Below are 13,994 nucleotides of genomic sequence, written 5' to 3' on the forward strand. Positions count from 1 at the left end.
CATCATATATGCAATTCCTCACTGACCAAATCATTCTTGTGTGACTCGTGACCATATCTTTATTTTAAGGAACTGGGTAATTGGGTTTGAAGGAAGGAACAAGTCCTCTCGATGTTGTGCCTTTGCTCTCCCAAGGACAGTTGTTACCACATGTTATGTACCGTGCTCCACAATCGTGCAGTGTTGTCACCTGTAGCCCTCGCTCAGCCTGTAGGCCTTCTCGATGAGACAGCTGGTGGGATTCTGCAGATCTCGCCCTGATCACGTTTGCTCAGAATCCAGTCTGTGCTGGCTCATTCTCTCATTCTGCCCTGGGAGAAACTTGACCTAAAACTGAGAATAGATAAAGTCTGACATATCAGTAAGAGGGCGTGGCAGCTTTTAGTTTCCTCCTTCAAAAGTTAGCCTGGCAGCCGGGTGAGGAGCTGGTGAAACTCACGCTCGTATTCCCACCAACTTGTGGAAAGCACACAGAAATCTCGGCTGTCCCCGTAGACAGTCCCCGTAGACAGTCTGTCGTGTGCCTGCGAGCGCTGTTATTGCAGAGGCAGGTTATGTCTGCTGGTGCTGGCTCCAGGCTGTTGATAAACTCTGTACCCTTGTGGGCGCAGAGCAGCTGAAAAGAACTGTAAGTTGTCGCCAAAGCAAGCGCCTTAAGGTTGCCCACGTGTGCCCGCCAGGTACGAATCGAAATCAGCAGGAAAGCCGAGAAGAGGACGACGCTGGTGCTATGGGGTGGCCTGGCCTACATGGCCACACAGTTTGGCATCTTGGCCCGGCTTACCTGGTGGGAATACTCCTGGGACATCATGGAGCCGGTCACCTATTTCATCACCTACGGAAGTGCCATGGCCATGTATGCGTACTTCGTGATGACGCGCCAGGTGAGGAACAGGAACGGGGCTTCCAAGGCCAGTCCTCAGTTCTGTGCTAGCGCCGTCGTAGGCACTGAGGATGGAGAGGGATGTGTGGCACGGCCTTGGCTGCTATGAATCACATGCATAGATGCTTCCAGAATTAACACTGTAATAAGATGAACGACTGCAGAAGAATGTGCCACTCTCTAGGGACGTGCTCACCTCACTTGATATTTATTTATTTATAACACTAGTTTTACGATGCTGAGACTTCATACACACTGCCACTGACCTACCTCTTCAGCCATAATGGCTTGATTTTTCCATATATTTATGTAAATATTTCACATATAAATTTATTCCATACAACTTTTTATTGAATTTTTAGAATGGAGAATTCCTTATGATCAATGAATGCATAAACTAAACTCTAAGCTACTTCTGTGTATGTTAAAGGATGTTTTGACTTTGTAAAAGGTAAACAGTAAGAACTCGGTCACTTTATCCTTAGTCTATTTATCAACCAAGGCTGCCACCTTAGTGAATGCTAGTATCTAGAACCAGCCAGTGCTGGTTCAAGTGTCATGGAAATCCATGGTGTCATTTTGAGAAGTATGATGGATTATGGCTTTTTAAAATGTGGTGCCGGTGTTCGAACCCAGTACCTCATAAAAGCTAGACACATACTCCACCACTGAGCCCCTGTCAGCTCTGGTCATTATGTCTGTTGTACCACATCTAACCAACACTGCCTTGAATAAAAAACATTTGAAGCCGCTGAGACACACAAGGCTCTCCACGTTCTCTTTGTGTGTGAAGCAGGCTGCGGGTTGCTTCATGAATTTTTACATGACTGCTTTTGAACTAGGCATTTTCCTCCTGTTGTTAGATCAGTAAGTGATCATGAACCTAGGCATGTGTGGGGAAACAAAAGCCTAGGGATTCTATGTAACCTTTCTCAGCCTCCCAAGCATCCCTGGTAGAGGGGGGCAAGTGAAGTGTCCATGTCCTCTGAATGCTCACCCACGGTCTGCCGCAATCCTGAGTGCACAGAGCTGGCAACCACGCCATCCTACCCTGCTGCCTCTCTGGATGCAGCCTGCCTCAGTTTCCCTCTCCTTCCTGCCCAGACTGGGCTTTCATAACTGATTGCTGTCCCTCCTTAGATGTCTCTCAGCTCAGGGTTTGCTCTGTGTTCTGGTCCCGAGGATGCCCTCCATTCCTCTCCTCACACCATTCTGCAGTCTGGAAAGTTCTCCCTGCTCTCTCCTGTCATATTTCAAGGTTTCCTTAATTCTCACCTTTCATGAACTTTTGGTCATTTTCCTACAGAGCAGTGTCTCCCTTTTCTCCTGAACTACTGCTCCATATTATTATTTATTCGGTGTCTTTTCCTTCAGAGGAGACTATTGTATCATCTTTATTTGGGTTTGTTTAAGTGGGAGGGTGTGGTTTGTTTGCTCTGAGGGACAGGTTCTCACTTTGTAATTCAGTGTGGCGCAAAGTTTAGGTCTTCCCGCCTGGGCCTCCCAGGTGCTGGGGTTACAAATGTAACCACAATGCCAGCAGGCTGCCACTCACATTTTACTCCCTTACCTTGTAACAAATGAAAGAAATGAGAGTCACCCTTTGGGCACATGCAAGAACTTTTCAGTTATACCTTGAATTCATAAACGGTATTTGTTGTATTCTTGCCAGTCAGTCAGTCAAATTGTAAAAAAAGAAAAAAAAGGCATTTCCCTATGGACTTTGCATTTCTTTGATTATGAAAAGATTAAGCTGCCTTCTCACAGCTGTGGAAACATCCATGCGCCTTTCCCCGAGGTGCATCACGTGTCATGGATCTTACATCTGATAGCACAAATACATCTGCACTCATTGATTTAGTCTCGATTCTGCAGATGCATATCCACCCTGCAGATGACGAAGTCAGGCTCATTAGGATATGAGTTACCTGCTGGAAACAGTAGGTCCTGGAACTGAACCCAACTGTGTTCTGCCCCCAAGCTACTCTTTCCTGTAAATCCCCATGTTCCCTCTGCAGACTTCGTTTATGTGTAGTTATTTTTGAAAACTAAATAATCTGGATCTAGAATAATAACAGAAGTATTGAAGAAGCTAGGCATGTGCCGCACACCTGTATTCTAGCACCTGGGTAGCAGAGGCAGGAGATGGCTGTAAGTCCAAGGCCATCCTGGTCCAGCTTGGGCTGGCAGGGCTAGCCTGTTGGGGAGGTGAGTACTGCTGCTGAGCGCTCCTCTGTGCACGTTCACTGGGCTTCACATGACTGCAGTTCTGGACATTAGTCCGGAACACGGTGGCAGCGCTTTCTTCATTACCATGTCGTTGTATCTCTAATACCACGTCCGTCCTGTGTGTTAGATGCTCCACTGGACTTCCAGAATATTGTGACTGCCCCCAAGTGACAAGTTGTGACATAGCAGTAGTAAACAATTTGGTCACACCTCTGGCCAGAAACATTAGCTGAATTAAATGCACGTAATTTCTTGTGCTAAATATTGGTTTTCCTAACCATCGGCTCTAATTAGCATGAGCAAAATGACTGTTAAACAGCATCTTCCTCTAAATTGTTACAGTGATATGCTAAGTTCGTGCTCCGTGATGACAAATTCCTTGAAATAATAAAATTCAGTCCAGGCCAGCTAGCACATCCCAGCTTAGCAGTGGTGGAACAGAGATACACACCATGATGTGGGCTACAGAGTAATACCACGTAGCAGTAAGAAACTAATAGACTCTGGCTACAAAAGAACCATCAGATACTGACACAGTGCCCAGTGTCTGTAGCCCCAGCTGCTGGGACGGATGAGGCAGGAGGATGACTTGAGTCCAGAATCCAGGCCATCCCAGGAAACATAGGGAATGTGATCTCAAAACACAAAAGGCAAACAAATGTTTAAGAAATAACTAAATATGTAACACAGAGTGTTGGTCTGTCTTTATGAATACATATTGTGTTGAGTCTGATCAATATTAACAATTAACTAACAGTTAATAAATGTCTTTATAATGTTGGCCAGGTGGTGGCACACACCTTTAATCCCAACACTTGGGAGGCAGGACAAGCAGATCTCTGTGAGTTCGAGGGCTACCCAGAGAAACCCTGTCTCAAAAAAAAAAAAAAAACTTCTAGTGGGGACTAATAGGCTCATTTTTCCTTTGTTTTCTAGGAATATGTTTATCCAGAAGCCAGAGACAGACAATACTTATTATTTTTCCATAAAGGAGCCAAAAAGTCACGTTTCGATCTAGAGAAATACAATCAACTCAAGGATGCAATTGCTCAGGTAAATTCACATGAGCCCAGCCCCATCTTAAACAGCATCATTAGTATCCATGATCATGGTCCTTCACATGGGCAGCTTGAAGGAGGGATCCAGCCACTGTATCCTGGGTAAAGGTCGTTAACAAAACCTTTAGCAATGTACACTTAACTGGGTTTTTTTTTTTAAGGGGGTTGGTTTCTTGTTAGCAGGACATTTTCTGTTTGTTGTTTGTTTTAAGGCAGTGTCTTCTGTAACCTAAGCTGTCCTTGAACTCACTAACTCAGTAGATAGCAGTTAGTATGACTTGAACTTCTGGTCCTCCTGCCTCCACCTTCCAAGGGCTAGGACTGATTATACGTCAGGTTTATGAGATGCTGAGGATTGAGATCCGGGCCTCGCACATGCTAGACAAGTGCTCTGCCAGCTGAGCTGCTCCCCGGCCATTGCTGTCTGGATGTGTGCCTGAGGCTGGTCTCTGCCTCCAGTGACCCCCTAGCTCAGCCTCCCGGGTTGACCCCAGTGTGCCACGATGCCACCTCTGGTTTTCACACCTCAGCGGATGAAAAGATGGCGAGTCCCAACGATCCTGTTGACACAAATGCTGGGATTTTTAGGGCTGTTTTTTTTTTTCATTCTTGGTTATTCAGAATTGCCTGGGTTTTTTTCCCCCCCAGCTAGAGTCATCTGGGTGTTTTTTGTTTGCTTGTTTGTTTGGTTTAGTTTTTTCTTCTTTTAATCTCTCTGCAATAATTGACCCAGAGACTTCCCAACTAAACTGGGATGGAAACAACAACACAAAAGTGAAAACCTTATGGTAAGGAGGAAAGACTGGGCAGCCTAGGCCAGGTGTATGCCAGAGAACCTTCTAGAAGACATTTTTTAAACACACACATGCTTTCCACACATACTGCCCCTCTTTCAAATTTCTGCACTTCCTTTGATTTTGGAGAATAAATCTTTGTTTTCCCCATAGTCTAGTGATTTCAGAGGTTTTCAGTCGTCCCCAAAAGGCCTTCCATCCTCTGTAGTGTTTGGCTGCCCAGCTCTAGTGTGTGTGTGTGTTGGTGAGATTGTGCCTTTAATAGGTGCCATCCATCTTCCCACCTTGACCTAAGCACACGCTGCCTACTGTTGCTGAATGTAGTCATTCTAAGCCAAGGGCAGTACTGGTCCGTCATCTCCAGAGCCAGCACGAATACAGGTGCATCAGCCCCTCCCCACAGCTAATTAATACAACTCTTAAGGATGCGATCCAAGCATGTGAGATGCTTTGAAGATGCCTCAGTTGATTGCACATCCTTTTAACGCTGCTCTAGCAGCTAGGAAGACTCACGCCTATAGTCCTAGCACTGAGGTAGGAAGACTGATGTGAGTTTGAGGCTCACCTAGGCTACAGAGTGAGACTGTCTCAAAAGTCAGCAAAGGCAAGCAGAACGTGATGGCACACGCTTTTAATACGAGCACGAGGCCGAGGCAGGTGCAACGCTTGAGTTTAAGGGCAGCGTGGTCTACACAGTGAGTTCTAGGGCAGCCAGGGCTACATAGAAAGGCCTATCTCAAACAACAAAAGTAACAGCAACAACAAATTCGCTGACTGAGTAAAATACTTAAATAGATATTGAATGAGCAAAGTTTAAATGGCAGAGATTAAGGGTTTTGGATCCTCCTAAAGGTTTATGGAGGAATGCTCTCACGGATGTCTGACATGGTCCCTGGACTCTTAGGCTGGGGTCTTCATACCACCTGCCCATTCTGCTTTTCTGGGAGGATAGACAACTGCCTTGGGCTAAAGACATTTGTCTTCTGATCTTCAGAGTCCCTGAAAGGATCTGATTAAAGTCATAACGGAGAGGCTGCTCCCTCTCTCCGCAGGCAGGAATGTTGCTGCAAGTGTCACTGGCCACCCCTCCTCACTTGTTGTCTCTATTTTAGGCAGAAATGGACCTTAAGAGACTGAGAGACCCGTTGCAAGTACATCTGCCCCTCCGACAGATCGGAGAAAAGGATTGATCTGCACAGAGCGTGAATCCCGGCAGAGAGAACGCCTGTTTCTAACTCATGCCTTTTTAATCCAAGCATTGCAGGTGGAAGCGGGGGCCATGTGGGGGAGAGGGTTTTTACCTTTAATTCTAAAACAAAACACAAAAAGGATCTTAAGGAAGAAAGGGACGTTAAATTCTGAGGATCAGGCATTGTGAAATACAAGTGCAAAGGGCTTAGTGAATCTTGTCTTAAGCATCTCGTTTCCAGATGAGAATGACGCAGTCACAGCTGAGAGAACGAAGCAAGGGTGATGTTGGGGTGTTCGTTTCTTGCATCTTTGCAAGGTCTGCAAAACACTAACACACCAGCACCCCACTCGGCTCTAGTTTTGTTTTTTGCTTTTTTTTTAATTTAAAGTTTCTTATTTTTGACATAGGAATAAATAACTATATAAGAAAGCAAATCCTTATGAATTATGGTTGGCAGAGTCTGAGCCAGTAAGGCTAATCCTCATCTTAAGATGGAACCAGTCTCTGTGAAGTTACCAGGAATTTCTCCACCCCAGGTCCCTTTTCTGACCAGCTACCTACTTATGTATACCTGCTGGTTACACTACTTTTATCCAAGTAATCATTGAAATCAATTTAGGACTGTTTGGTGATTGACAGTTGGATTATGTCGTCTTGAGTTTTCACGTCTATCTCCCAGGGTTCTGAATGGCTATCTAGAGATCACTGGCAATACTGCATGAGGTTTTAATTGTATTTTGTTTTATTTTTTTACTAATTAGCCTTCAGAGGAGAAAAAGATCCCCTCCTTTGTATACCGCTCCCATTGACAGCCCCCACTTCCTCCACATCACAGGCCAGAGGGCCAGTGCTCATCTGTGTTACCAAGCGAGGAGGATGTAAGGTTTACAAATCAGCTAAACATCATGGCTCTGGGGCTGAGTCAGAGCCGGGATAACCTTGGCTAATCTAAGACACACCTTCCTCACCATTGTGAGCCCTCCCAACTCCACTCCAGTTGCTGAAAACCAAGGGCGGATCTCAAAGGGTGCCATTATCTTTATACAGGAGTATCTTTCTATGGCTTCCTTTAGCCTACCTTCTCCACCCTGTTTCTTTTTGTCTTAAACCGAGAGACAGAAGAATTAATCTTATACTCTGCAGAACGTTTTCTACCGTGTTTCCAGATGGCACCTGCACTCGAAAAGCCCACGAAATCTCTCTCTACTGTCCTGTTTTTAACTGTCCCGGGGGCAGGACAGCAAGAATGACAGGGGGCTTTGCTGCACAGCTGATTGGCTTTTGGCTTCTGTCTCCTTCACACGTTTCATCCCTCCTCGTGGGGCATTGGGTACGAAAGAAAACCTTGAAATGACAAACCCAGACTCCAGGTGCCTTGCAGAGGTTGAAGGCCAGCCAGGACCGCCGCTTCTGCCACCACCCTCCACCGGCATGACAGAGCGAGCAAGCGAGCGAGCGAGAGGATGCATGTCTCAGTCCCAGCCTCCTACTTCCTGTTGTTCAGCCTCTCCCTCGTTTCTTTTTGTTGTGTGGATTATTTTTAAACCGCTCATCCTGTTTGTGTGCAGGGTTCTTAAGAAGGAAAGGCACAGTGCAATCAATGAGTGAGTCCTCTGGGTGGTGTGGGAGGCAAGGGGGGGCGAGCAAAATGTCGAACACATGTACAATCCTGTATCATTTATGAAATATGTATAAAAAGCAATGTACCTTCTGGAACAATAAATACTTATTCAATTTTTGAATCCTAGCCTCTTGTTCTTTAAAACAAAACCAGAAAGAAACTGACTTTCCTGGGATCATAGCTGGGAAGATTTTTTTTCTGTCTAAAGTTAGATTTTGTATAGGCTGGGTGTGGTGGCGCACACATTTAACCCAGCATCACTCAGGAAGCAGAAGCAGGTGGAGTTCTAGACTCTGTGAGTTCTAGACCAGCAGGTTCCAGGCCAGCCAGAGCTGCAGAGTAAGGTCCTGTCTCAAAAATAAACAACAAAATAAATAAAAGTAAATTTTAGAGAAAATAGCAATATCAAATTAAGCTTTCTTCCTTAGCCTTCACATCACTAATTCTTCCCTTATGTTATTGGACATTGTATTCCCAATTTTCCAGAGCCACCAAGGCACCAATCAAGTCACCTCTGAGGTCAGTATAAAGCAGCATTGAAACTGCTTTGATATACAGGGAAGGAAAAAGATCACTTTTCTATCATTCTGCCGTGATTACCTGGTACCCCAGAAAGCAGTTCAAAGATAAATCAAATACCCATTATTTTCAGAAATTGAATCAAATTTATAATGATTGCTCACTAAATAGGAAATTGTCATGGGGGGCATCAACACAGCATGGTCTGTGGCTGCTCTGTGAAGAAGTAGCTGCTGCCCAGAGAGCGTCCTGCAGGTTACAGATCTCACTGGACACAGCCGAGGTAAGTGGATATAAAGGAAGGATGGAAATGTGGGTCCACTGTATGCACCGGTCTCGTCTTCTCTACCTGGGGGATCTGAGACAGATGAAAAACAAGTTATGGTTGGGCTTCTCCATGGGAAGCAGGCAATAGTTATTCTTTCTGAAATGCCCGTATTATCTGTAAGATGTGGGGGTTGTATGGGAAACATTGTGATAATGTATTGGCTCTACTACATGGTGCTTTACAGATTATCCCATAAGAAGTAGATCTTTGGGGCTGGAGACATGGCTCAGCGGATAAGAGCATTTGCTGCTCTTCCAAAGGTTCAGGGTTCAGTTCCCAGCACCTGTATCTACAACCGCCTGTGGCAACAGCTCCAAGGGATCCGATGCTCTCTGGCCTCCCCAGGCACCTGCAGGTACACGATGCACATAAACCCACACAGACACATACATGTAAATATGAGAAGAAAAAAGAAGTAGGTGTTTATTAAAAGCAACAGACAAGAGGCTGCATGATTCAGCAATCCACTTCTAGGCCTGTGTCAGAAGGGATTTGAGGATTCCAATCATGACCGTGTTATTCAGCTTGGCCAGAGAGCGGAAGCAGTGCAAGTGGACGCCAGCACACTAATGTTTATACAGAGTGGCAGCCGAGGGTCCCAGAAACGGAGGGATGGATGTGGCCTACATAATGGATGCTCCTCAGCCATGAAAGATGGAAATTCTGACATGCTGTAACATGGATGGACTTTGATGATAATATGATAAATAAAAAATCATAAGAGAAAGAACACTTTATGATTCTACATGTGTGAAATATCTAATCAAATTCACAGTAATATAAGCGATTTTGCAGGGAGACTGGAGAATGAGGAATTATTGTTTAAGAGGCTTTAAGGAGTTTTCGTTTGGGAAAATAACGTTCTGGAGATAGGCAGTAGTGACGGCTGCACAAAGGGATAAACTTAAAGCCACCAAACTAAACACTTAAAAACTGTTCTTGGGGTAACTTTGTTACGTTGTGAAGCTGTGGATTCCCACTAGAGCCAGGCTGGCTGGCATTGATCTATCGCTGAGCGGGGCAGTGCAGTTGGCTGAGGGAACTTCTAGCTAGACTAGCAGAGGGGCCTCAGAGATCATCTTCACCTCCCAGAAGCTGCTAGAGATGCAAGTTCTCAGATTTCTGTACAGCCGGCAGTCAGTGTCCAACAAGGACCGCTGCTGATTCTGTTGAGACTGTCGACCAGATGAACCATAGCTCTGGAGAACGAACGTGAAGAGGAGGGAGCTCTACCCATGACTCGAGTGAGTCCCAGAGTCCAACACTGGATCAGCTGAAGGGCTGAGTATGTAACGGGCGAGCAGCAGCCTGGGGCCAGTGTGAGAGAAATCCCGTGGCCTGCTTGTAGATGGAAGCCTTCAAATACAAGTATAAAGAGGCTGGATTTTAAATTTCATCGATTAAAAGTGGGCACCACCACCACCAGGCCTTTTAAATTTCACCTAGAAGGGTTCACAGAAAAGGGAAACTGTTTAGGTTTTGGGACTCACTTTCACCCCAACTCTTTCAATTTTTTTTTAAAAAAATTTAAATATTTATTTATTTGTTACATATACAATATTCTGTCTGTGTGTATGTCTGCATGCCAGAAGAGGGCACCAGACCTCATTACAGATGGTTGTGAGCCACCATGTGGTTGCCGGGAATTGAACTCAGGACCTTTGGAAGAGCAGGCAGTACTCTTAACCACTGAGCCATCTCTCCAGCCCCCCCTCTTTCCATGTTTTTATGAAATGTGTTGACTGACAATTTCACACGAGCACACAGTGTCTACGAGCTATACCCCCAACTCTCTCCCAGCTCCCCGTTGCAACTCTTACTTAGTTCATGCCTGTACGTTTTATTTTGGGACCCACCGAGTAGTTTGACCGGGGCCATCTGTGTGACCACGGAACCACCCATTAGAGTCCGGTGGGCTCAGCAGTGTGTCTGCTACTAAGGACAGTGACTGCCTCTTTCCCAGAATCTATCAGTAACCAATAGTTCAGTGCAAAGGGTGGTATCTCATGAGCCTCTCCCCCACCTGGGACAGTGTTAACAGGGCCAGTCTTGTGCAGGTGAGTTCAGGTAACCATGATGGTCAGTTCATGGTTGGAACTGTTGTGTCGAATCTAGATGGCATTTTGAAGCCCTGCACCCCTTCCTCTGGCTCTTACACGCCTCCGGCCCCCCTTGCTCAATGTCCCCTGACCTTTACAGGGGAATGATATAAATGCTACTGTTTTTCTTCAGTACCACCGCTCTTCTCTCTTCTCCCAAACAAGCCACACACCGTGTCTTCCACAAAGCACCTTTTGGGTTATTTCCTTGAGATCATTACTAAATGTAAAGTTACCTGCTTTACAAATTCCCATTTACCCATCATTTGCAAACACTTTGTAAGTGTGGCGCATGCTAAACAGGGCCATCTCCTTCAACCCTCTGGGCCCCTGTGACTCAGCTCTTGACTCTCCCTCCTCTCGTCCCCAATTCCTTGGTCTTCTTTGCCGAGTCTACTTCCTACACTCACATATTTCCTGTTAACTTCCCACCGTGCCCCATTCTGGGACACTCTTCTTGGGCAATCTCGCTCATTGCCCCATCTCAGGTACCATTTATATGTTGTCTACATGTTCTGTGTCTCAGAACAGCAAACTGGTTTACCTTCCCCTTGGCTGAGGGGTGCTAAGTTCCTTCCATGTCACCAGCATATTTGGGGGTTTAATTCTTAATAACATTAGCTGTGGGCAGGGGAGGCTAAAAGACACAATAAAGAAGCAATCAATCAAATCTGGAATACGGAACATTGTATAATCCGATGGTCAGCAAAGAGCACAGAGGATGAAGAACAGATGATGCAAAATTTAAGTGACACCGCACAATGCAGTATATGGTAAAATTCTTATTGACCCAAACTGGCAATAAAAAGGATCATTTGAAGCTATTGGGAAAGTTAAACATGGACAGGGTATCAGATATGGAAGAATTATTCCTGCTTTTCATAGCTGTAGTCACCTCTACCTCATGGTTACATAAATAAGGAAGACTATATCTTAGGAGTGCTTAGTGGAATATGAACAAAATAAAACTGATAAAATGTTAGCTTTGCAGCTGGGTGTTCAGCAGTTTTCCTCTGACTTTTGTGTGTATTTAAAAATTTTAATCATTTTTAAGGCAGGTCAACTAAGAGAGAAAAAAGAGACTTAAGGAGAGGAGGGAGGGAAGGCTGTGGTCAGGATGCAAATTAATTTTTTTTTTACAATAAAAACAGGGAAATGAATTTCTTTCCCAATCCACAATGTGTGTGAATGAGAGAGAATCCTGCCCTCCCGGGGATTCTTGTTTATAGAACCAAAGTGCTATCTGGTGAAAGTCCTTGACTCCAGCAATCAATCTTGGCAACAAACTTGGGTTTATCTCATGCACACGTCCTTTGTTTTTTTTGAAACACACATGAAGCACTCAGATGACTTCTCGGGGACAGGAAACAGTGAGGCTTGTTTTTTTTCTGTTAAAAGCATTGCCCTGCCCTGAGAGTCCCATGGCCATCCATCACCGCCATCAAACCAGGACGTAGGAAGCTAGTGGTCAGCTGCCTGAGTCCTCACTGTACGCTGAGATCCACGCAATCCCTTGTTTACCTGCAACTCCTGCGGGACCACGTGTTTACGATCGCAATCTAGTAATTAGCATTTCCCTGGCCCGTAGTAAGCACTCATCTTGAAATGTGCCCTTAGAAGACAGAAGCCACAATAATTTGGGAAAAGTAAAGTTAACCGGAAGATTCTGGCTTTGGGGCTTTAGAAGTTGGATTGGGAAAGAAAATGTGTCTGCCTCAGATCTGTTTAAAATAGAGATAAGACGGAGGAAGATGAGAAGGAGGAAGAGGAGGAGGGGAGGAGGATCAGAAGGAGAAAGAGGAGGAAAAAGAAGAGGAGGAGAAGAAGGAGAAGGAGAACCACAAGAAGAAGAAGAAGAAGAAGAAGAAGAAGAAGAAGAAGAAGAAGAAGAAGAAGAAGAAGAAGAAGAAGAAGAAGAAGAAGAAGAAATTTATTTTACATCCCAACCAAAACCTCTCCCTCTCTCCTCTTCTCCTACTCTCTCACTCTCTCCTCCCTCCACCCCTCTGCCCCTCCCAACCCACCCCTCCTCTATATTCATTCAGAAAGGGACAGGCTCTCCTGGGCATCAGTATGTCACAGCATATCAAGCTGCCACAAGACTAAGCATCTTTCCCTGTATTCAGGCTGGGCAAGGCAACCCAGCATGAGGAATAGGTTAACCAAGAGCACCCAAAGCACCAGGGACAGCTCTTGATCCCATTGCCAGGAGTCTCGCAAATAGACCAAGCTACACAACTGTCTGATGAATGCAGAGGGCCTAGGTCAGTCCCACGCAGGTCCCTGGCTGTTGGTTCAGACTCTATGAGTTCCCATGAGCCTGGCTAGCCTTTTCTGTGGGTTTCCCTGGCTCCTACAATCTCTCCTCCCTCTCCTCAGCAGGACTCCCCAAGGTCAGACCAATGTTTGGCCATGGGTCTTTGAATCTGCCTCCATCTGTCACTGGATGAGGGCTCTCTGGTGATTTCTGACCTACCCCTCTGATCTTCCCCTCCGCATGGTCTTTTATTGGAATTGCTGTTTCTTGGTGTCCACAGTCTAAAATACCAGGAACCTTCAAACCCTCACACCTACAGTTACTACTGCAACCAGGCCTGGTGGTATGTCATGTGAGAGTCCCCAGAGGTTCCCTCTGGTCAAAAGTACAACTCCAGCCGGGTGGTGGTGGTGCATGCTTTTAATCCCAGCACTTGGAAGGCAGAGGAAGAGAAAAGGAAAACTCTTGGCAATTTTGAACTTTCCAGGATTTTGTTAATTTAATGGTAGCTCTTAATTTTAAGTCCCTGCCCCTAGTTTAGTGTGAGAATTGGTGAAATCAATAATCCCTAACACCTCTGTTACGTGGGGAAGAAATGCATCATAATGACACCAGGCTCTACCACTGGGGTTGACGATGCCCGCATGAAGGTCTCTACTTGAGACGGGAGACCAGAATAAGACAAACCTAGGAGCTTCCTTGAGAGAATGCCAGCCCCTCTCAGGCTCCTCACGACCTTGTGTGAGCTCCTGTCAGCTCCTGGACCGTCAGATCGAGACATGTCCTCAATCACCAGTCCCGACTAAGTGGCTTATCCCGTTCCCACTGGGGAAGCCTGAACAATGCCGTGGCTGCAGCATCAGGAAGCCAGTTCCTAGAAGTCACCAAAAAGATTTTGACATGAGGGGATGTCGTTCAGTAAGAGTTCCCTTCTGGATAAGATAGCGAAGACTCCATTACAGCGAATTCTTCAGAGAAAAAAAACAAAAAACAATAGAAGGATGAGGGGTGGTG

The 13,994-nt window shown here is 45.6% G+C and overlaps 1 protein-coding gene across 2 annotated transcripts in view; it reads left to right on the forward strand.

Annotated features, from left to right (window-relative positions):
- Mcu (mitochondrial calcium uniporter) overlaps nt 1-7,898 on the forward strand; it is a 154,836-nt gene extending 146,938 nt beyond the window's left edge. The window contains exons 6-8 of one of the 2 annotated variants that reach the window (XM_075980209.1): nt 681-884; nt 4,049-4,165; nt 6,077-7,898. In XM_075980209.1, the coding sequence (XP_075836324.1) occupies nt 681-884; nt 4,049-4,165; nt 6,077-6,154 (399 nt within the window). In that variant the 3' untranslated portion in view covers nt 6,155-7,898. The remainder of the gene's footprint in view (nt 1-680; nt 885-4,048; nt 4,166-6,076) is intronic. The other variant, XM_075980210.1, reaches the window with a different exon arrangement.
- The last annotated feature ends 6,096 nt before the right edge of the window (nt 7,899-13,994 follow it).

The sequence above is a fragment of the Microtus pennsylvanicus genome, chromosome 7, assembly GCF_037038515.1.
Source record: "Microtus pennsylvanicus isolate mMicPen1 chromosome 7, mMicPen1.hap1, whole genome shotgun sequence".
Lineage (NCBI taxonomy): Eukaryota > Metazoa > Chordata > Mammalia > Rodentia > Cricetidae > Microtus > Microtus pennsylvanicus.